General features: G+C 38.7%; 1 protein-coding gene across 5 annotated transcripts in view; it reads left to right on the top strand.

The window, feature by feature from the left end:
- Positions 1-16,634, top strand: part of LOC147314987 (cell adhesion molecule 2-like) — a 151,873-nt gene extending 135,239 nt beyond the window's left edge. For 3 of the 5 annotated variants that reach the window (XM_086262119.1, XM_086262120.1, XM_086262117.1), the window contains 6 exons: positions 7,428-7,586; positions 7,859-7,949; positions 8,162-8,340; positions 12,885-12,911; positions 14,502-14,624; positions 14,733-16,634. In XM_086262119.1, coding sequence (XP_086118245.1) covers positions 7,428-7,586; positions 7,859-7,949; positions 8,162-8,340; positions 12,885-12,911; positions 14,502-14,624; positions 14,733-14,851 — 698 coding nt within the window. In that variant the 3' untranslated portion in view covers positions 14,852-16,634. The remainder of the gene's footprint in view (positions 1-7,427; positions 7,587-7,858; positions 7,950-8,161; positions 8,341-12,884; positions 12,912-14,501; positions 14,625-14,732) is intronic. The other 2 variants (XM_086262122.1, XM_086262118.1) reach the window with 1 other exon arrangement.
- Positions 16,635-22,458: the final 5,824 nt, after the last annotated feature.

Below are 22,458 nucleotides of genomic sequence, written 5' to 3'. Positions count from 1 at the left end.
GATATATGGACATGTGCACATAAGCCGAGTATAAAAATGCAATCGAGCAGAGTTCAAAGAGTGATGCATGCAAATATCAGGATAATACCTTTTGCTGTGATATAAAAATTTAATACCTTATTGTTCACCGGGGTTTCACAAGCAAGCATAAAGTGAAGATAAAATGAAAAAAATCCCATTATTTATATGTGATATAGAAAATGGCATTTAAATATGTAGAAATTGCGCGTCTCTAAAAAAGATCCTGTGCCCCCAGTCTGCCCCAAACTGGTATGTTGTATACAAATGTGCTTTTATTAGTTTTACTGGCATACAGTGGATTTTATTAAGTCGCTTGGGCAAACACATCAGGAGCGTTGCATCTCCAAGTCAAAGAAAAAAAAAGAACATAGCAGAGACTGGAGGGCTTGACTTAAAAACTTCATTTCCATGTCAAAGTGTCAAAGACAGGGAATGTCAATCAGTGCTCTGGATCCAAGTCTTTTGTAGGTGTGGCTTTAAAGCTTTCTTTAGCGAGTATGTTGTGGGAGCAGCATGTTTTGCCATTGGTTCTTCTGTGGAAGATCATTGCCGCCAGTGTCTGCTGTCAGTCAAATCTATCCCCACTGGGGGACCAGTCTACAAAGCTCTAAGACGACAGAAGGTGTAATAGCAAAAACATGTCATATTTATTTCATGCTCTGGTGATTTGTTTTTCGACAATTTATATTAGAGGCACACAGCATTACAAACCTCAAAATGCAACTGTCATCCAGTGTCAAATAATTTGTTTACAGAGTATAGAGTCATACAAGTTACTTGTGTCGCTGAATGACAGCTAGACTTCAAATTGTAATCTATTGAGAAAAAAACCCACCCACTGTTACTCTCTTTGCATACATAAAGTTATCCTTTTTCCACAGCGGTTTGAGATAAATTGAAATTTTCTATTTGGCATATTAGACACTTAAATTGTCCAGCTATCCTACAGTACAGTTCGACAATACATTTCTGTCCTCTATTTTAAATTAGTGCTCACTTCTTGTTGAGCAAGTTTTACTCATTTCTTATCCATATACCTTTCTTAGTATATAAACAGTGTCTGCAGCAGCGGTTACTGTAGGAAAGAGCAGGGATTGCAATTTCTAGCCTTCTTGTGGTATCAGGGATATATTTGTATAATTGTGCTATCGTCTTACTGACAAAAGCTGACATCCCAGTAGTACACAGTGAAATGTATATCTATCATACCAGTTTCACCTTTAGTCATTTATTTATTCATTTTGTCCCCTTTCCTCTACTTTCCCCATTCCTCTCACAATTATCTCACAAGAGCTCTGACAAGGAAGCAGTTACCATTTTTTTAATACCTGTGGCCATCAAGGCTGTGTGTCGCTTCATATACTGAAATATGTTTCCTATATAGCCAGTGTCTCACTGCCTAAAGTAAGATACGTTTTAAGAAAAGTGTTTAGAGTTATTTTCAGTGCTTTTCCTTAAGTCCAACATTAGACCTGACTGCTTTTTTACTCATTACCAGTGTTGGTCAAGTTAATTACTAATTACTGATTGCTTCTCCAAAAGATTAGTCCTCTTACTTTACTGATTACTTATTTTCAAAAGTAATTAATTACTTAGTTACTTTTCAAAAACATGATATACAGCCTGAATACGTAATAAAGCAATAGACCTTTCAGCCCAATTCTATTTTTTATGGATAATCCATCATATAAAATTGAATCGAATGAAAAGCCTCTTTTAATTTTATGCACATTGCATTAAGCAAAAATATAATTATATGCAACAGTCTTTGACTTGAAGAAATTCTTTAACATTTAAACCTATTTTCTGCATATTCCAGCATATAAAATAAAATAATGTTTTGTGTTCACACTCACTCTTTCAAATAGACCCAAGTAAAACACAGCAAAAAACAAATAAAATCCTGTCGCTCTTAAAGCTATTTTCACCTGTTTAGCAGGAGTGGGGCCGATGGAGGTTTGCAGCGGTCATGTCAGTGGAGAATTCTGGGGGTTTCTCTGTGAATTTCACATTCCCGTGGCGGCTTGCTAAGTGCTTGCTCAGATTTGAAGTTTACTTTTTAACGTCACATGTGCTTACGTCACTGTCATGAGACTCTCTCACAAACAAAATCACAACGGTTTAGTAACGCAGTAATGCAGTGTGCTTACGGGAAAGTAACAGTAATCTAATTACTTTTTGAAGTAGTAATCCCTTACATTACTCATTACTCGAAAAAGTAATCAGATTACTTGTAATGTGTTGCTGCCCATCTCTGCTCGTCAGAATGTAAAAGGATATAGTACGTATACCTACCCATCTAAAGAGAGATGACTTGAGAACAGGCTACATTTTTTTTTGCCCCAATTTTAATATTAATTGGTGTTTTTACATTTTTAATCACTTATGATATTAGATTAGATTAAAATCTCATTTAAAGACAGAGCTCCTTAGCTAATTATCCCAGTTGTGTGGTGGAACCAAAATACAGCATAACACCCTCACATTCCCAGTCACTCAGAATTTACACTCTGAGCTAGAGGATCACTGGCTGTCAGCCGGCTGCAGTGCCCTTCCCAGCCAATTTCCAGCTACTGTCTCACTCCTCCTCTTGTAAGACTACCTATATTCTGTCTATATGTTCTGTGCTATTCACTAAATAGCTGAATGCATCAATATATAAACTACCTAATAATATTTTTAGCGCATGTCTTGCACACAGTGTGACAAAATAATCTGTAAAAGGAATGTAATTAGTAAAAGTATTAAAAGTAAAACCAACAATCACTACAGACTGATTTGTGGCCAGTATTTGTTATTTGTGCATTTTAACTATAAATTTTATAACTTAATTTCACCCTAACTCAGCATTCATCATCTTCAATGATGAATGCCGATGCTTCACTGGCTGATGAGCTGAACACGTTTTATGCTCGCTTCGACGCCGCAGCAATTAAAACAACAAATGGCTGCGCGCGCTCGGAGTGCACCAGTGAAGAAAATGCATTCGTCATCACAGAGCATGCCGTGAGGAACACCTTCAGGAGGGTGAACACCAGGAAGGCAGCAGGACCAGATGCAATCCCTGGCCGGGTCCTTAGAGCCTGCGCTGATCAACTAGCACCGGTGTTCACGGAGATCTTCAACCTCTCCCTGGCCCAAGCTGTGGTTCCCACGTGCTTCAAACGGTCCATTATTGTCCCTGTTCCAAAGAAACAACAGCCCGCTTGCCACAATGACTACCGTCCAGTAGCACTGACTTCAATTGTGATGAAGTGTTTTGAAAGACTGATGAGAGATCACATCACTTCTTCACTTCCTCCCACCATCGACTCACTTCAGTTTGCTTACCGGACTAATCGTTCCACAGACGATGCCATATCTCACCTGCTCCACACATCCCTGAGTCACCTGGACACTGGCAGAGGGAATTATGTTAGGATGCTGTTCGTGGACTACAGTTCAGCATTCAACACAATAATTCCCTCTAAGCTTTTCACCAAGTTGACGGATCTAGGACTCAGCTCATCACTGTGTCAGTGGATCCTCAACTTCCTCACAGACAGACCCCAATCAGTGAGGGTAGGAAAACAAGTCTCCCCCTCCATCTCACTCAGCACTGGAGTGCCTCAGGGCTGTGTTTTAAGCCCCCTGCTGTACTCACTGTACACTTATGACTGTGTAGCCACATCCGACACCACCTCCATTGTCAAGTTTGCTGACGACACTGCTGTTGTGGGCCTGATCTCCGACAACATCGAGACGGCCTACCTGGAGGAGATTAGGAACCTGGAGACCTGGTGCCAGGAGAATAACCTCCTCCTAAACATCAGCAAGACTAAGGAGCTGATCGTGGACTTCACTACAAAGCAGGCGAGGAATTACAAACCCCTCATCATCAGTGGCACGCCAGTGGAGAGAGTGGACAGTTTCCGATACCTGGGTGTCCACATCACTCAGGACCTGTCATGGTCCTGTCACATCAACACCCTGGTTAAGAAAGCCCGTCAGCGTCTCTTCTTCCTCAGAAGACTTAGAGACTTCCATCTGCCACTGAAGGTGCTCAAGAACTTCTACTCCTGCACCATCGAGAGCGTCCTGATGTCAAACATCTGCACCTGGTTTGGGAACAGCACCAAGCAGGACAGACGAGATCTGCAAAGGGTGGTGCGCTCGGCAGAACGCATCATTCAATCAGAGCTCCCTGACCTGCTGTCCATCTACACCAAGCGGTGCAAGTCCAAAGCTAGGAAGATTATGATGGACCTCTCCCATCCCAACAATGGACTCTTCTCACTGTTGAGGTCTGGGAAGCACTTCCGCTCCCTTAAGGCCAAAACAGAGAGAATGAGGAGGAGCTTCTTCCCCCAGGCTATTCGGGCCCTGAACCAGGTGTAGGACTGGACTCTCCCAAACACGTCACTATAAGACTGGACTCTCACACACGTCACCACACGCACCACCACACATTTCCTATAATCCTATAATTCCTATAATTTATAATCCTTATCTTTATAATCTCTTCTGCTATTTGCACATTCTTTACTGTAAATTCCTAAGTTAATTTGTAAATTTTTGTAGTAAATTGTAAATATTGTAAAACTTTTCTTCTGTCATTTAATGGTCGGGCATTGTACAGCTACAAGCATTTCACCCCCATGTCATACTGTGTATGATTGTGTGTGTGTGACAAATAAAATTTGAATTTGAATTTGAATTTGGTTAGATGTACAGATGGATGGATGAATGCTCATGTTTGGCCAATTGTTGATTGATCTTTGATCCAGTAGTGCAGCCACATTATACACTTATTTACACCGAGATAATCCAGTACAGAACAGACTCAGCTGTCATGGAGCACTACTTGTGTAGACTACACCTAAGACAGGAAGTTCAGTGACACCAACGCACACCTACTCCAATTTAGAATCACCAGTTGACCTAACATGCTTGTCTTTGGACTGCAAGAGGAAGCCAGAGCATGATAACGGAATCAACACAGGCACAGGGAGAACATCCAAACTCCACACAGAGTTTGTAAGGTGAAATTACATTACAAACACGTAATCAATCAGTGGGTATTAAACTGTGTAGTGTCAATGAATATAATGTATACGAAAAAAAGGACATGTTACTTCTGGTTGGTGGGCACACATGGCTTCTCTACATTTCCATTGTTGGGGCTTATTTACTGCTATCCTAAGCTTGAGCAAAATGGGTAACTCAGGTAGCAAGCATTTGGCTCTGGAGGAATGTCACAGTTTATCTGTTCTAGGCAAGGTCAAAGTTTAAATTCTTCCTTTATTTAAAGGTTTACTAAAGTTTGTCTAAGTCTATATATTGGCCCCAGGCCTGTGTGTCATGGGAGACACCACCAAGAACATTTCCCAACAACCCACTACTGAGGATCACTAGACCACACAAGCCTTTCTGCTACAACAAGCCTCGGATCCAAGAAAGTACTTGGATCGGGAATAGCCACTTGGGTGGAGGCCCCAGGGACAATGTGAGACGTGCAGAAGGGATTAGAACTCCCAGCTAGCCTGAGACTCACTAGCTCCCTCCGAAGGAACTGGAGGGAGTTGCTGGAGAGACAAGAATACCTGGTCATCTCAGGCCTCTATTACAGCTGTGACAGTGAAGTGAAAGAAGTATTTTGGAGAATGAATGAGAATGAAGAAAGGAAAACACCAAAATAAAATGATGACTCCAAAAGCCCCCCAAAAAAGCTGAATTTGAGTTAGTACTATAAATTACTTCATTAGCAATTAAATAGAGAAAAGTAGTCACAGAGTAAAAGACAAAATCAGTCCAAGTTCAAGGTTCATCTGCCTTTAATTTTCCAAGATATACCTCAGCAAATCAGTTAAGGTCAGAGAAAAACACCAGAATCCTGTCACCGACACACTTTCTTGTTAAAACAGACACTGAGGTGGTGCTTACAGGAGTGCCTCCAGTTGCCTGAATACAGCTTTACTGGCCTCTTGGGGTACTTGTTCAAAGCAAGCACAATTGGGCACATTCCCATTCTTACGAAAGCTACCTTAGCGTGTTCTCTGGCAATGCTAGCAGCCGCCTTAAAAGAGACTGACAGTTCCTCTGTTGCAACCCTGATGCTGTAGGCGACTTGACGAATGAGAGAAAAAGCTGGAGAGATTTGCGCTTAATGCCACAGAGGCGCTTCCCTTTCCCCTCCTGTACTCCAGGGCAAAATCCAAGGCATCTGACTCTCAAATGTAAGGCCTCCGACTTTCCTCTTTGCTCAAATCCTATGTGATGCTTGGATTTATTTATTTTTTCAAAATCTTGACATTTATGATGCACTCTGTTGCTCTGTGCTTTGCATTCTTATTCTTAGCGTTATTAATTTCAGTTTTGAAGTTTGACTTTTTAACATTTGTAGGCTACTCTGCAGTACATTAGGATTTTGTCAGACCATTTCATGAAAAATGGAGTAGTGTGGCACAAACAGAATAGATTAACCCAAAATGATGATGCTACGGGTAATCTGGGTTTCACTGAAAGGAGCTTTTAGTGTTTAATAGACCAATATCAGTGTGTAGGTGTGTGTTTCTGAAGGAGCTGAGTGAGCACACACATATGTATTGATTGACTCTGGTTTGCTGTGGATGGCAGGCAGTCCAGGGGGAGATGGTTGGAAGTATGTAATGTGAGGAGGATGCAAGGAGGTAGGGGTGAGTGGGGGAGCATCTCCAAAGAAAAGTCCTTCTGAGGCCATTGTCAACTAATGTCTTGTTTAGATCCAATAGCCTTGTACAGCAGATTCTAGGTGCCACACTAAGTGCTGACAAGAGAGTAGCCACAAACGGCAATGAAAGGCTTTCAATTACAAGTTAAAAGGCATAGCTTAATGAGGACAACATCACAGGGCAGGGGAAAAATGAAAACAAATTGAGATAAGTTGAAGGCGAATGTTTTGGTATGACAAAAGACAAAAAAGAAAGAAAGAAAGAAGAAGTGTCACTAAAACTATGGAAATCTATCACATACTACGGAAGGGGGGAGCATGCCTGTTTGTGTTGGCTGGGATGTCTGAGAGATGGTCCTAGAGGAGCAAACACACCCAACCAACCGAGTCAACTCTCATATTGCTCTCCCTTCACTATTCACTCTACTTTGACTTGACTTTCAAAGGCTAAGGATTCTTTCCCTCAAAGGAGATGCAGAGAAAAACAACAACAACAACACTGCAGCTGTCTATGTCAGAAGAGCAACATCTTGAAATAAATTTCTTTCTTTTTTTTTCACAGTTTTTCAGATTTACAAGATGATTTTTGTTTTGCTCTGCTTCTTTCTCCAAAATAATTTTCCTGTAAAAGTCTTGCTCAAAAGCTAGAACTGCTCCCCAAAACTATAAATAATTCACAAGTACATTTCACCCTGGTTCATATTCTGATTCCCCACAGGCACTAAGGAGGTGAACGCTACAGGAAAGTCATTCACAGTGAGGAGTAGCCTTCAGTTCCAGGTGGACAAGCGGGATGACGGCGTTGCCTACACCTGCAGTGTGGAGCATGTGTCTTTGTCCAAACCCTACATGACAACCGAGGTCCTGGAGGTCCACTGTGAGTGGGGTCATAGCCTGTAAAACTGGGTAGATTAGCATTGCTTAGATTAGCGAAATACATGGATTGAGATTACAGTTATGTGTCCAGGTTTAGTCTTGCATTTGTTCTGGATTAATATGGGATTATCTTGCAGGTAAGGGATTAGTGCCTAAACAGAATAGTGATATGGGCTATAGCTAAGAGCTGCTCAGTAGGCACAGAGCTAACTACTGTTGCATTTTGTGTTAGAACCACTTTTTTGTGTTTCTTTTTTTGTCTCCTCTTTGCAGATGCTCCCCATCTGGAGATCACACATTCACTCATCATCCCACAGGAAGGCCAATACTTCAAACTGGAGTGTGTTTCCATAGGCAACCCAATGTAAGTTGAAAAGCATTTACAACTTCAATTTCATATCAGCACAAATAGTGCAAATTGCACCTAAATGTAATTTGTTTTGTGCCTTGAGATGACTTGTGAAAATGAATTGAAGTGAAATCAAATTCATTATGGTTTGTTATTGTTTTTTTGTTTTTTTATCACAGCAGTTTATTCAGTTGCAGTTAAATACATTTTCTCAAATTCTTTCCCAGACCTGAGCCAGTGGAGTGGTCTAAAGATGGAGGAGAGCTGCCAGACATTGAGCGTATGATTGTGGAGGGAAGGGAACTTACCATCACTACGCTAAACAAGACAGACAATGGCACATACCGGTGTGAGGCCAGCAACCATCTGGGGTCCAGTAGTGCTGAATACATACTGTTTGTATATGGTGGGTACTTCAGTAAGGGCTTTTTTTGTTATGCTTTATCATTTCCCTTTGTTGCTGCTTACAAAGCTTTGCAGGCAGTTGTGTTCAAACTCAAAGGCAGATGGTGTTCATCACAAAAATACAAACCCAGTCCATGTCAAAAAAGCGAGAGTCAACTGGTAACTGTAACTGTTGAAAACAACCTGTTTTAAATATGAACGATTTTTCAATACAGGGAAATCAATAAATTGATCATCTTTGCAATATCAGATAATCAGTTGTTCAAAGTGGAGACACTTTAGGTAAGGAGTTTATGGGAAGGTAACTTCACTTCAATCATTTAACAGTCATTGATTAATAATTTATGAATTTCAGCTATCAAGGTCTCCACACCCACACATCTCTTTGAACGATAAGCAGATAGACTTAATGAATGGATATTTGGATAAGCATAAATGGGTAAACATGTTTCAGATCTTTTTCATCAAAAATAAATAAATAAATAAATAAATAAAAATCAGATTTCCCTGAATAATGTTTGGCATTAATTTGAATGCCATCTAGATTAAATTGGTTTTAATATTTCAGACACTTTAACCACACGTTTTAACTACTATTACTACTGCAACATATGTTGGCGATATAATGGCTGGCAAATATACAGTTTTAACATTCAACACAGCCATTGGGTTCAATGATTTCAGTGTATTCTAACATGGCCATTAAGTCTACAACCATGAATAAAATGACTCACCAAAGTTGCTCAGCTAAGATGTCTGTATATTTCATTAGAAAACTGATGGTAGCTCACAACAGAGAAGGAAATTTAATTATGTGAAAACACACTGATGTATAAGGTCAACACGACACTTTACATTCTGCTTCCATCTGGATCATCAGTTGTCATTCGCAGATGACACACCGTCTTCAAATGACAACCTGCACATCCTCATCAGCATGTTGGCTTTTTAGTTTGTGAGACAGCTCTAAAGTGAGACATGTGTTTGTAGTAAATGAGATAAAATATTTATTATTATATAAGAAAAAAACTTGCTATATGGGGGTTTTATATTTCTGCCAATTAGCAATAAAAGATGGTGCAGAAGAGAGTAGATTGTGACTTGCAACAGCTAAACGGTATTATTTGACACAAAGGTGGCATAATAAGAATGATAAGTTAAGTCTGTTTAAATATCATCAATTTGCAGTTCAAATATATATTTTCTTTATAAGAATAATACATATCGTGCAGCACAGAGATCTGTAGTCATGCAGTTTTCCACTCCATGTACTCAAGAATCCACTTTCAAATTTCGCCTTGGCACTATGCAGGATAACACAGTTTTCCTCACTACTTATCACGGCGTGGGTTTAGCTTCTGGACTCTTCCTGTGAGGAAACAGAAAAAAAGTGTTAAGGATGCAGAATTTAGCTTCCAAGTACAGCCTGGAGGAGAGATAAGTTAATCCTGAGACAGTGAAGGGGTTGAGAGAATAAAGACGACATGGTCCAGAAAATGGTTCGTTAAGGCCTCTGCAGCGCATGTTTGTAACATTTATCAAATACGGCCAAAAATAAAAAAATAAAAAAGGCAGAAACAAGAGCAGAATATTGCAATTCAACATGGATTTATTTGTTTCCACTTTTGCCAGCTAAACAGTGCCACTGGAGATTGTAGTTTGTTTGTGAACGACTTATCGCAGCACAGACTTATTCAACTCCCGAGCAGTTAGTGGATGTACGGCAGCTTTTCTGTGTGATTTTTAAAAGCAAAGGCTTTGGGGAAAAAGAAAGCTCTTCATTGGGAAATATGAAAAGAAAAGGATGACACATTGGTCTTTTCAGCTTTTGTTATCTTGTTCTCTCCTTTCAGCATGTTCATTGAACAGGGGTAGGCAGTGATGCCAGCCTAGTGTAGATCACTGTATCACCCTGTCATATCTAGACACCATGTGCTGATCTAAGGTTTCCTTCCTCGCATAAGATGTTTTTTTTATTTATTTCAAACCAGAAAAAAGAGAAATTTGTTGAACTAACCCAGGTGTTTAGAATTATACATACCCAGAGGGTTTCTAGCTTTTGTAATACTGGCTTAGGAAATAACAGATGCGATAACCCTCAGCATCCATCTTTTACTAAATACAAAGGTTCTGGTAGGGAGGATTGAGAAATTGAGTTGAGCAGGTAAAAAGATGTGTGAGACGGGCTCATTTCCACCGATGATGACAGTCATTTTTCAGGGCTACAATGTGTCTGGCTGGATACTTACCAGGTCTCTTTGGATCGTCTCAGCCTCTAAACCTAATTTGCTAATGACAAGAGAGATGAGAAGCCATAAATGTCATCGGTCTGAAGCAATATATCACAGACTGCAATTATATCCTTTAATATACTGCATTAAGAAAAAGAAACACTGTATTAGATGACAGAGCGGTAGTAACAGATACTAGTTTAATTAAATAGAGTCTGCATACATCTGTGAAGCTGCAGACTCACTCATGCCTGTTTCTCTCACATTTCATTGTGATTGATTGTACATTTTCACCTCAACAAGCATGACACATTGTAAGTTTCACTTTTCCTGTGTGTGCTCTATTTACCAGCCAATCATCAGTTGCTTGAAATTTTAACAGATGTAAAAGTCCTTCGACTCCTTCATGCGTGACTCATCTTTTACGGGGTGATACTGCTGAAAGACTTTACTGATTCAGAGCTTGATTCATTGTGCAGCCCTTGTATTTTAACGTCAGTTCATTGTTTTCTTCTTCTTCTTCTTTTCGCTTGTATTTACTAAGGTGAAGTAAAGTCATGAATTAAGCTGCACCAGCCACACACAGTAAATCACCGGGGCTGTGTGACTGTCCTGTCAGTTTCTCACACCGACGCCTGTGCTCCTCAGAGTGGTTTGTTTTCGCTTCCAGTTGTTCCTATTTTTGCTTAGCAGACGTCATCGCCTTCGTGCCTCCCTCTCTAGCCTCAATCCTTGCAGTCTTCTAATGCCTACATTGCCACATTAAGCATAGGCAGTCACAGCTGCGTTCACTTGCACCCGCTGCGTGGCCCCGCCTCCCCCGTGCTCCACGCACTCACAAACGTGACAATGAACACACGGCTGATGATTGATGAGCTCAAAACCAGGCTTTGAGCTAGAAAGTAACATTGTTTCATTTGATGAATTCAGTATCCTTTTCACTTTCTATTTGTTTGTTTTTTTCTAACAACGCTGTTACATATGGATCATTTTTGTTACTGCATGTGATTAATTCTGTTATTGATAGCTGATGTTATGCAGATATTGTAAAAATAACAAACCCCATTGTGGAGTTACTGCTGGTAAACCACTGCATACATAAAAGTCCAAACAGGAAACATGACAGTGTTCATACTTTTGTTCTTGGGCTGAAAATGAACACATGCAATTATCTTAATGATAATTAATAACAATGTTCAGCAAAACCACATGCTTCATGTCACTATTTCACTCTGTCTCTCCTAATGGAATTACTGTTGCAGTGTTTGTGTATTATGACTTTGACATACTGAAGCACAAGAGCTGTCTGCAGGTAAAACATGGCTGCATTAAAAGAAAAAACAAGTTTGTTGGATGAGAAACTGCAAACATTACTTAGACTTAGGCTGTGCTTTGTTTTGGTAATAACTCGCATTAAAGGTGCCGATTAAATTTTCTTGTAAACAAACAAAGGTTATATTATGTTCCTGCAAAAACACATCGTTTTTAACTTTGACTAATATTTTCTTCCTTGTAAAGTATTTGCTCCATATTTATCCCCTGGCAGTACCTTTGCAAACGCAATTTTTGGTCAGTGGAACAGCTTAAAACTGGCAAGAATGTGTAATGACAGCATGTGCTAAAAAAGGAGGGATAAGGAGCCTTATATAGTAACCAGAATATTAATCACACAGCCACACACACACAAACACAATGTGTGTGTATGATTTAAAACATTTAGGTGATGTTTGAACGTTTAAAGCAGATTCAAGTTCCCTCAGTATTAACACAATGGCACGCAGTACAAAAGAATTTGTTTTTCCATGTATCTCTACTGCTCTATGCATTCAGATGGTTTGGGTTTTTGGCACAGGTTTTGACATATTTGTCTCTCAAATATTCTGCATATGCCTGCCATAAAGAGTCCTGGGTAGTAGAATTTTATTTGTAATGTATAAGCAGGAAAAAAAGAGCAATATGCTCCAATGTAGACGAATTATTAAACAGGTACCAGTTAACTTAAAATACCCAAACCATCTGAATACTTGTGGAGGTTAGTGAGATAGTATTTGACCAATTAAGAAACTACGCACTAACTCTATACGTATACAACTTTCTTGTGCTGCTCTCGAAATCAACATTTATAGCAAGTCCAGTTAGGCATGTATTTGGCTCATGTGACAGCAAGCTGTGCATACCTGCACACTGTCAAGTAAACCAGAACCATGGAAATCTCTTTGTGTTTTCCTTTGAACTTTGTGGTCACCTTTTTTATCACGGTGTTGTTCCCCTCGTCTTCCCTTACTGCTGTCACTGTCTTCAACCATGGCAACAGCCAAAGACTTTCCAGGGCCTACAACAGGTAAATATCCCAGTAGATGATCATTTCAAGCCAGATTTAGAGTGTGTGATCTGGATCTGGCTCTGGGTCAAGACACATCACGGCCTCACCCAGCATGAGCCAAATCATCACCATGCATGGATGCTCGCTCAGTCGTTTTCTCTCCAGCCATGTCACAGGCTGCATAAGTCATCACACAATATGTTTCTATTTTGCTTTGTCTTTGCCACTGAAATAGATGGTTCTCAAAGGACCTCTGCTGAAGATTGTATTTGTGACAGTATCTATGTATATGATCCTGTGGTTACAGTAAATCAAAGTCAAAAATTATCTTTCAAATATCTGATCACAGAGCTCTTGAAAAGTATTTGTTCACCATTATTTGTAGATTTGATCTAAGTGCAGAATTTCTGTTTGCAGGAATTTAGTTATTTTTCTTTGTAAGACATTTTGAGTGGGATTGTGTCTAATTAATGCAACATGATTAAAACAACTTATCTCTCTTAATGTAACTGAACATCAGATCAGGCAAAATATGACCGACGAAATTACTCTTGTCCCTGTGTGCTCTTGAAATGACCTTTTGTTGTTGAATGTAGCAACTTACATCCTATCTTATCTTTTATGCTGCTTTATTTTAGTTTGTTCCAGAGCAGTAACTACTGTATCTACACAATCAGTACCAAATTCTGTTAAAAATGCACCAGCCAAGTGTGATATAAAAGATTCCTTATGCTCCTTGCTGACAGTGCTGTACAGATCATTCTATCCATTAACATGCAACCAAATTCAGTTAATTCAGATCAAAAAAAAAAAGAAAATTCAGAGTTTGCGGTGCCTGCTTGTGAGTTGATGAAACAATCGTGGTGGTCTATTCTGCATGGAGTTTAATAAACTGCATGTTGCACAGCTTCATCCCTCTTTTTTTTTTGAACGTCCCGCACGCTGGGATTTTAAAAATGAGGGTTGCATTCGTTACCAGCAGAGTATAACAAGGTTTGTAGAAACATCGCCGCAATCATTTCCCAGGGTCACTTTGGAAAACCGAGCACAAGCCATAACCATTCATCAGCCTGAGATAATGAGAGCACACAAGGTGCACAGTAAAGACACAGCCACTCACAGTTTATCACAGGACCGGCACAAAGGCATGCTCCTGCCTGGGAAACCCTCTGTCTGCTTTCTGCCCAGAGGATGCACAGTGTTAAATAACGCTTATTTAAAAACCTAGTCCTGAGCATTATGAAAGTAGTGCTAGGAAAACAGAAACATGAAAGACAGAAAAAAGGAGGATAATGCCAAGCTTTTTAATTGTATAGAGATTTGTGGTATTTCCTAAGATTACTTTTTTTCTTTTTTTAACAACTGTTCAGGTACTTCAAAGCAGTCGTTTCAGGTTGTTCTAAATCTGACAGAAGCTCATCTGCTACTCTTGTGCTTTGTTCACAAGTGTAAAAGCAACATCTGGATTTTTTCAGGTTATTTGCAGCAAAATACCTTTAATGCTGTTTAATAAACACCTACAGCTGCATTGACAGTAGAAGCTTCCAGTTGTTAAGTTATCATTCCTCCACTTTTTCTCATCTCCTCTCTCTATCTGTTGTGTTTCAGATCCTAATGCTTTAGGACAGCATGGACCTGACCACGCTTTAATCGGCGGAGTTGTTGCAGTCGTGGTCTTCATCACCTTGTGTTTGATAATAGTCCTTGGACGATATCTGGCCAGACATAAAGGTAAAAGAGGTCTCCTGAACTGCTCTGAATATCACTTTGCTTGTTTGCAGTAAATGAATATGTCTTGCACTCTCTAGCTGGTGGATAACTTGCTTTTTATGTCTGCAGGGACATATCTAACACACGAGGCCAAAGGAGCAGAGGACGCCCCTGACGCTGACACAGCCATCATCAATGCTGAAGGAAACCATGTGCATGCAGAAGAAAAGAAAGAGTACTTTATTTAGACTTCTTTTTCCTCACTTCTTTCATTTCATGACAACCTTTGACAGCAGACGTGCAATTTTAAGCTGTCTCAGACTCACTGCATTGTCTTTTTTAATTTATTGTTCTGTCTTTTTTAGAAAGCAATCATGCTTAGATATGCTTGTTTTCAAAGCATTCACTAACAAAATAGCCTTCGTCTTTTGTAATATAATCCATGTACAATTGGATTATGTCCTTTTCAGTTTTTTCTGTGCCTAAATGCTGTACATTCTTCTGCATTTCTTTCATTGCCTGTATTTTTCTCTACTCTTTCTTACGTTACCTGTTATACAACCTTTTGCAGATTTTTAAAATTCAGAAGTAACAACAGTAATTTTGTTCTCCAACTCAACTCTCAGCATTTGAAAAGGTTTTTCTGTAGGAGCAAAATATGTTAAATACATCAGTTTTTAAGGATTATACATGATTGGCTTGGATGTTTCCCGGAGCTAACCCTCCTCAGACATGCCGCACACGTTTAGAGCATCTTAAAACAGATCAGATACTTTAACAAACACAAAGCAGAAGCACAATCTGAGTGATTGTCTCGAGATGAAATAATCGCCCTCTTAGCATTGTCTGTATATTCCTGCACTGATTTTTTTTTTTCCCTTTTTGTTACACTGTTGATTTATAACCAACAAAGAACAAGTTAGAAAATTAAAGCACAAAGTCTGAGGACTATTACAGAGGGGAAAAAACATCAACTGCTTTTTGTCTCAGGATTCAATATGAGTCTAGATGGAGAGATGGTGTCAGACATGTGAAGAAGACTTCAGTTCAATCGCAGTTATTGTTGTGGATGAAAAACGTTTCCTTTTTGTTGGCGATTTGTTGTAATATCCAAACTGAATGAGTGGAACCTTGTGTCGGTTCATTATTTATGTTGAGTTTTATTGAACAACTATGCTAAATGTGTGGATATTGCTGTAAAATACTTTGCTAACGTGAATATTAGTGACCAATATTGTTGAATCTTGGGATCCCTGACACATTGCAGTTTGTATATTAGCATATACAGCATTTAACGGTACTTCACAGATCTTTCATGTTTTTCCATTTCTTTCCAATTTTGTTTTGCCCGAAGGCATGTAAATAATATGTAAGTATTCAATTTTAGTAAAAGGAAGAAAAACTCTGGTTATAGCCTTTAATTTCAGGTCATATGAGTTCCAGTCACTTCGAGGACAGCGTTTTCACATTTTTGAAGATTTCTTCAAACAGGGATTCTAATGAAATGCTTAAAATGTTACAAAAAAAAATCTGGGTAAAAATATATGTATTTATTATTATTATGGCTGATTGACTTTCTTATATGATACTATATTGATTGATATTATTGCTGTTATTATGAAGTAGTTGTCTGACATTAACTTTTCCATTTTTATTTCTGTAAGTTCTCATAAAAGAACAATACAAGGATCACCGTTATGGCCTTTGAGTTTGCTGCAAACAGTACTAATGACATGTTTAGGCATTGGTGAATCAAACATCCCCTCACTGTATATAATCACTGTATCAAAGACATTGAACCACATTGCCAATGCTCATACATGTTATTTTGTTAGTTCAGTATGATCCTATAAATAACTCATTTTGTACAGATTTCAATTGCTGTAATTAATTTGCTTTTTATGGGGGATGTGTGAGGTTTGCTTTTTTTCACAGTATTGAATATTCATTTTTCAACTATGCCACTGTAAAATGAAAAAAAAAAAATATGCGAAAAAAGAGAGATGAAGTGCGGATTAAAAAATGAACAACTTGAAAGATGTCCTTTTGTTGTTACTAAATTTGCACCTTGAAGGGCCTTGCCGTGATGAGTTGGAGCGCTATTACCTGCACTCAGTGAATCAGTCCACGTAGCTGCCGCTGAGCGAGAGAAGCATATGTGGTAGGCAGTGCTGTGACTTAAGTTGCACTATAATTGATATTCTATACTACTATAGTAACTGTTAAGTATTACTTGCCTTTAGTGTTAATAATATATGCAAAGTGTCTGACTTGTAGAAAGATTAAAAGTCCATGAAGCTCCTCGGGAAGATTGCCCGAGGCATTTAGCTTCAACTCATGATTTGTGCATTAATACAGGGCGACAAAAGGAACACTTAAGTCTTCCCAAATTCCTCCGTGTCTCAGTGGACCTGAGTTTGTTATGCTTCAAGTGGCTTCAGGAAGCTACTCGCAGACACCCACACAGCAGGCTGCTGTTGCCCTTGTTTTAACAAATTAGACAAGAAGTAGGTTGGGTTCGGTCAAGGATGCTGAAATGCAGTTGATTGCTTTAAAAGTGAAGAAAAATTCTAATACTTGAGATGAAACTTTATTTAAGCCAGTAGCCAGAGAAAAACGAAATAAATATTCTTTTTTTTCCTAGTTTTAAGAAGCTGTTACAGTTGAGACAATTGTAGAGTTAAAGCATGTGCCGCAGATGTTGTGTTTACTTTTGTGAAACATAGAAGAGTCGTATAAATCACAGATATATTAACTGATTGATTGATGTGCGTTACCGCCATTCATGTTCACTTAATTACTGGAAACAGTCATTTCTGTGGGATAAATATTTACTATGATATACATGAAACCAAATGATATGCCTTTGAAATACCCTGAATATAAGCAACATATATTATTACATATATCCATATTATTTATTTAAATATGGCTCAATGTATATCTGCAGATGAGAATTAAAAATTCAGCACCCTACCAAATCTACACTGAAACAAATTTTCATTTTCATAGCCTACATTTAGTAATATATAACAGACAGCGTGCCGTAGCAATTTAGAAAAATACAAGAAGACACCTTTAATGGTCCATTATCACTGCTTCAGTGACACAGATGTACTCTTGAAATGTGAGGACGAGACGATAGCCTTGCACAGATTACTGAGCTCATATTAAATGTCTCAGCATCCTTAAAGGGAGATCTCGTTCCAGGACACAGGACCCAAGTCATTACGATCCTCTATTCTTTAGCTCCCATTGACCTTGAGCATAATGTTGCTTCCCAGCAGACTAATGTTGCTATTATCAACACACTGTCCGACCAACCATCTGCCTGCTTCACACAACGCCCGGCTCCCCCTCTCCTCGCACACAGACGGTTCCCAATGCTCACTTCATAATCATTACCACCAAAAGCCCAGCCAGTTCAAATAAACATCAGCTCCCACTATTGCACCCCTTCACATTATTAAAAGCTCAGTGCTTCATTAAGCTATGTAAATTGAGATAGACTGTCTTGAATAATGCCTGGCAGAAAATAATGCTAAAAATCCATCATCATTTAGTAACTGGATATCAAGAAGGCAAACATTTATGTGTAATAGTAAATTGTGAGTTGGGAAATGGATTTTCGCTTTACCCTTGAAATGCGAGACCCATACCCTGGGCAATGTAACAATCACAGCATGACCTCTGAGGAGGCCTTGTAAGTCTTACTAAACTGAAGAAACTGATCCCCACTGTACCCTGTAGGCAGGGTCCATATCAGCTCACAATAAGCGCTTATCATAGCAGAACAGAAGTGTCTGACAAAATTCTTCAGGGACAAACGGATATCTTAAAAACACAACACTTAAACACATTGGGCCTACATACTGATTTTAAATGTCAAAAGTTATTCCTTTAGTTAATAGTCATTACAAGTTTCATTTGTGCATTTGTGTGTTATTCATGAGTGTTAAGCTTCTCTTTTTTTTTCGAGTTTTATTATCAAGGCTCTGGAAGAAAAGTAAAGTTTTTACAAAAACATGAGCCCCGCTGCTGTCAACATATTTTTTTGTTGTTGTTTTTTTCCTTTTCATTACACAATTCTGCTGTAGATTAGTGACAACTGGCAGAACCATTGAAACAAGGGGCATAAAAAGCCCTCCAACCATAGCACAAATAATGGTCCTTCTCTTGGATTAACAGTACAACGTTTTATGCAAAAATAACAGTTCTTTCACTTGTTTTCACTATCCAAGCATGTAAATTGCCTTGTGTAATTCACAGGGCGATTTGCGTAGGAAGCAAAAGGATAAAAGGATTTCAAAGATGGGGTGTGGTGCAGTATGCTTAACAGAGGTGATGGAGAAGTGTTTGTCCTCTGGATCATGTTTTTAATTACAGATTTAAAAGGTATTAGTGATTCTGCAAAGTAGCCTGCTGATTCATGCAAACATTTAGTCAGTGCTGTACTTACAGATACTTTAACTGTGACATCTCTCATATTGCTTTGTAGGACAAACGGTGTGGAAGAGTTAGCTTATAATTGTTGCCCTGCAGCTAAAGGTTTGGTATAAAAGATGAAAAGCAGGATATTTTTCAATATTCTGCTTTTTATTTTCAGTCCTTTGAATAGAAACTCTGTTATCACTGGCCATAGAAGCCTGGGATTGCATTGTTTGTGCAAATGGATTTTGTCTTTGATTGACAGCTCACTCTAATGGAGAATCGGGAAGAATCATAATAGCATGTTTACAGCACTGCTGCTACCTTGGAAAATGGCCCATTGCAGAAAATTCTCACAACGATACAAACTGTAGTTACCGGTAATCTCCTAGAACATTATGGATTTGTCAAAATACCCACAGCTAGATTATTTTAAGGTTTTCTCACATATCTATAAACAGGTTTGTGTTGTTTTTGTAAATATAAAGGGAGTACAGGTTGAGCACAGCTGAGGCTTCCTGTAGCCCCATTTCACTTAACGTTTACACCTCATGAGTATCTGTACTGCATCGGAGAGCTATGGGATATTGTCTTGAGATGTGTTATGCCTAATCATATTTGATGAGATTAAACAGATCACTCACGCTTCTAGTTGTGACAGGGCCGAGTGGAAGTTAGAACGAGTCAAATGATCTGGAACAAAGAACATGAGCTTGTGTATCCCCCCAGATGCATCACCATGCCATTAGTCTAGATGAATGTGTACAGTCAGACACAATTCCCTTGTTTGCTGCATGAGGGCTTCCACTTTGTGAGGCAGTAGCTCTGCTGTGCGAATCAGGCCACATGCAGGTCCATGGATTGATGACTGAAACAGGGCTACCCACTGTATTTTAAACTCATTCATCCACACTGACTCACATTCTCTGTGGTGCATCTTTAAATAGCCTTCCCTGGGATTGTCTGCCTGCCAGTTGATTAATTCTATATTGCATGTGCATGTGTGTGTGCGTGAGTGTGTGCGTTTGGTTTAATTACAACAAACTTTTCTGAATTGTTTAGGTGAAATTTAAATCATGCAGGCACCCGAGAATACACAAGCCAGCCTTGTTCTGGTTAGTCTTTTGGGGCGGGGGGTAGGAGAGGGTTGAAAGAGGAGAGTTGTTGAGTGTTTGGTGGTGGGGTATAGTACTGTACCTGTGGCATAAGGTATGCAATAAATAGCTTGCCATCTGTTTGGATTTGAACACTTGAGATTCTTCCAAGAAACTCACCAGAGACTTAATTAAAGTTGGAATATTAGGAGCGTGAGACTGACGTTCCACTAATAAAATGACAGCTAGAGGAAATTCTTGAATTAGTTTAAAACAGATATTCTTTTTTTTTTCTTCAAAATAAAAAACGAAAACTGTGACTGTAAGGGAAGCGTTTCACCTTGTAAATTATTCCAATCGTTTTGATGATTTTTTATGATTCTAATCTCCATTTATTAAGGACATCTGCTCTTTCCAGCAAATAGGCACATTTAATGAAGACACAGGAAATGATGTATGTTCATACAAGTAATATGTTGAATACGGAAGCGCTGCGCTGTTGGTTAAATGAGTGATTAGCCAGTTAATCGGTGGATAAAGAACAATATTTGTCATGGAAAGATGATGTGCTTTAAGTTTATTGTCTCTTAAAAAAGGGGCTACTGCTAAATAAATCAAAAATAAATATTCGATATGCTTCTGAAGGCAAATAAATATTTTATCAAAAGCAACAGTGAATAACTTTTCTGAAAACTACACATAAACTATCCAGAACCATTCTCATAACCTTGTGTTGCTCAAACAATGGTTGCACCTCTGTCATTGCATACGTACTTGTATTTGTTCAAATCACTCCCATGACAAGAAAATAACTGTTAATTTTTCAGCAATTTGTTTGGGCAGGAAAATCCAAAAGCAATGCATAGTCTTTAATTTCATCAAGAGTATGGTCCTCCATACAAGAGAAGTGGGGTTTTATAAATGAAAAAATGAGAAATGTTCATATTTTTCAACTACCTAATTAAAGAACATATTGGCTATTATAAATTTTCATCTGTATATTGCATATTCTAAATTTCTTGTGCAAATTGCAACCCTTTTCTAGTAAACACATGATATTAATCAATACACTATAACATACTGCAGTTCTTACAAACTGTGGTACCTGCAGACTGCCAGCTGTCTGGATGTAGGTGGACATGAGATGTTGGCATCAGCCTCAAGGTCCTCCTCTCCCTTCCCCAGTTGTTCTTTTTTCGGTTTAAGCAATAATACAATAGGACATCAGATTGGATGATTTATTTTTATTTTACACTTAGCTTTCTATTTTTAAGTCGGGATTTTAATTAACCATGTTGTAATGATGGCAGAACGCGGAGCACATTAAGTTGTGAATGATCTTCAGAGAGTGTGAAATTGGGTGGTTGAGTCAGAAAAGCTTTAATTGTACAGATAGCGATTTAGAGTGGAGACTATTTTAACTGAAGTACTGTATCTATTGTTTATTTAGAAGCTGTGCAGCCGTACAGAATGCCATTAGTTTTTTCTGACTAATGACCCAGCAATCAATTTTACATTTTTAATTTTAGGTTGTTTTTTAGGATGCACAAAATCACGGTTATCAATTTGCTCCTTGTTGTCAAATCCACCAGCACAATAAAACTTTCGAAAGTTTCCTACAAGGAATACATTCGTATGAAAAAGAAAGTGCACAATTTTTAAACTCTTATGTATCGGGATGTTAAATAAATAAATAAATAAATCATCTGGTCTTTACCAGGTTAAGCATAACTTTACTGTTTTCATAGGAATGAAGAGGTTAAGTACTGATCATCAGCAAGTGTGACCACTTCTATAATAGCAGAAGTTTTAGCACTTTGCTGGGATGGGTTATAAGACCATTTCGACACTATTTAAGGTCCATCATTCTACAGTAATAAAAAATAATTCACAACTAGAAAACATTCAAGACAGTTGCCAGTCTTCCCAAGACTGGATGCTCATCCCAATGTGAGACAATGCAATAAACAGGATACTGCAATCCCCAATAAATCCCCAGTAGCTACATTTCAGACTGTACAGGCCCCAATTAGCATGTCAAAGTTCATGATACTAAGGTTAGAAAAAGGCTGTAAGTATGGCTTGTTTGGAACAGTTGGCTGGAGAAAGAGGGACATGGGAACATGACTTTGGTTTGCAAATTACCATCTGAACAAGACTTGTAGGGCAAGGTCGTCTGAACTGTGACCAAAGTAGAGATTTTGGCCATAATGCACAGCTCCACATTTGAAAAGAGCAATACACAGAATATTAGCATTAACACTTCATACAAACTATCAACCACAGTAGTATACGACTGACTTGGGTGTGTTTTGCAGCCAAAGGACCTGGGC

This window comes from Aulonocara sp. 'chitande type north' Nkhata Bay, linkage group LG14, assembly GCF_057382095.1.
Source record: "Aulonocara sp. 'chitande type north' Nkhata Bay isolate Kocher_YH1m ecotype deep benthic linkage group LG14, A_spYH_male_GT1.1, whole genome shotgun sequence".
NCBI lineage: Eukaryota > Metazoa > Chordata > Actinopteri > Cichliformes > Cichlidae > Aulonocara > Aulonocara sp. 'chitande type north' Nkhata Bay.
This window is presented reverse-complemented; position numbering and strand designations above follow the sequence as displayed.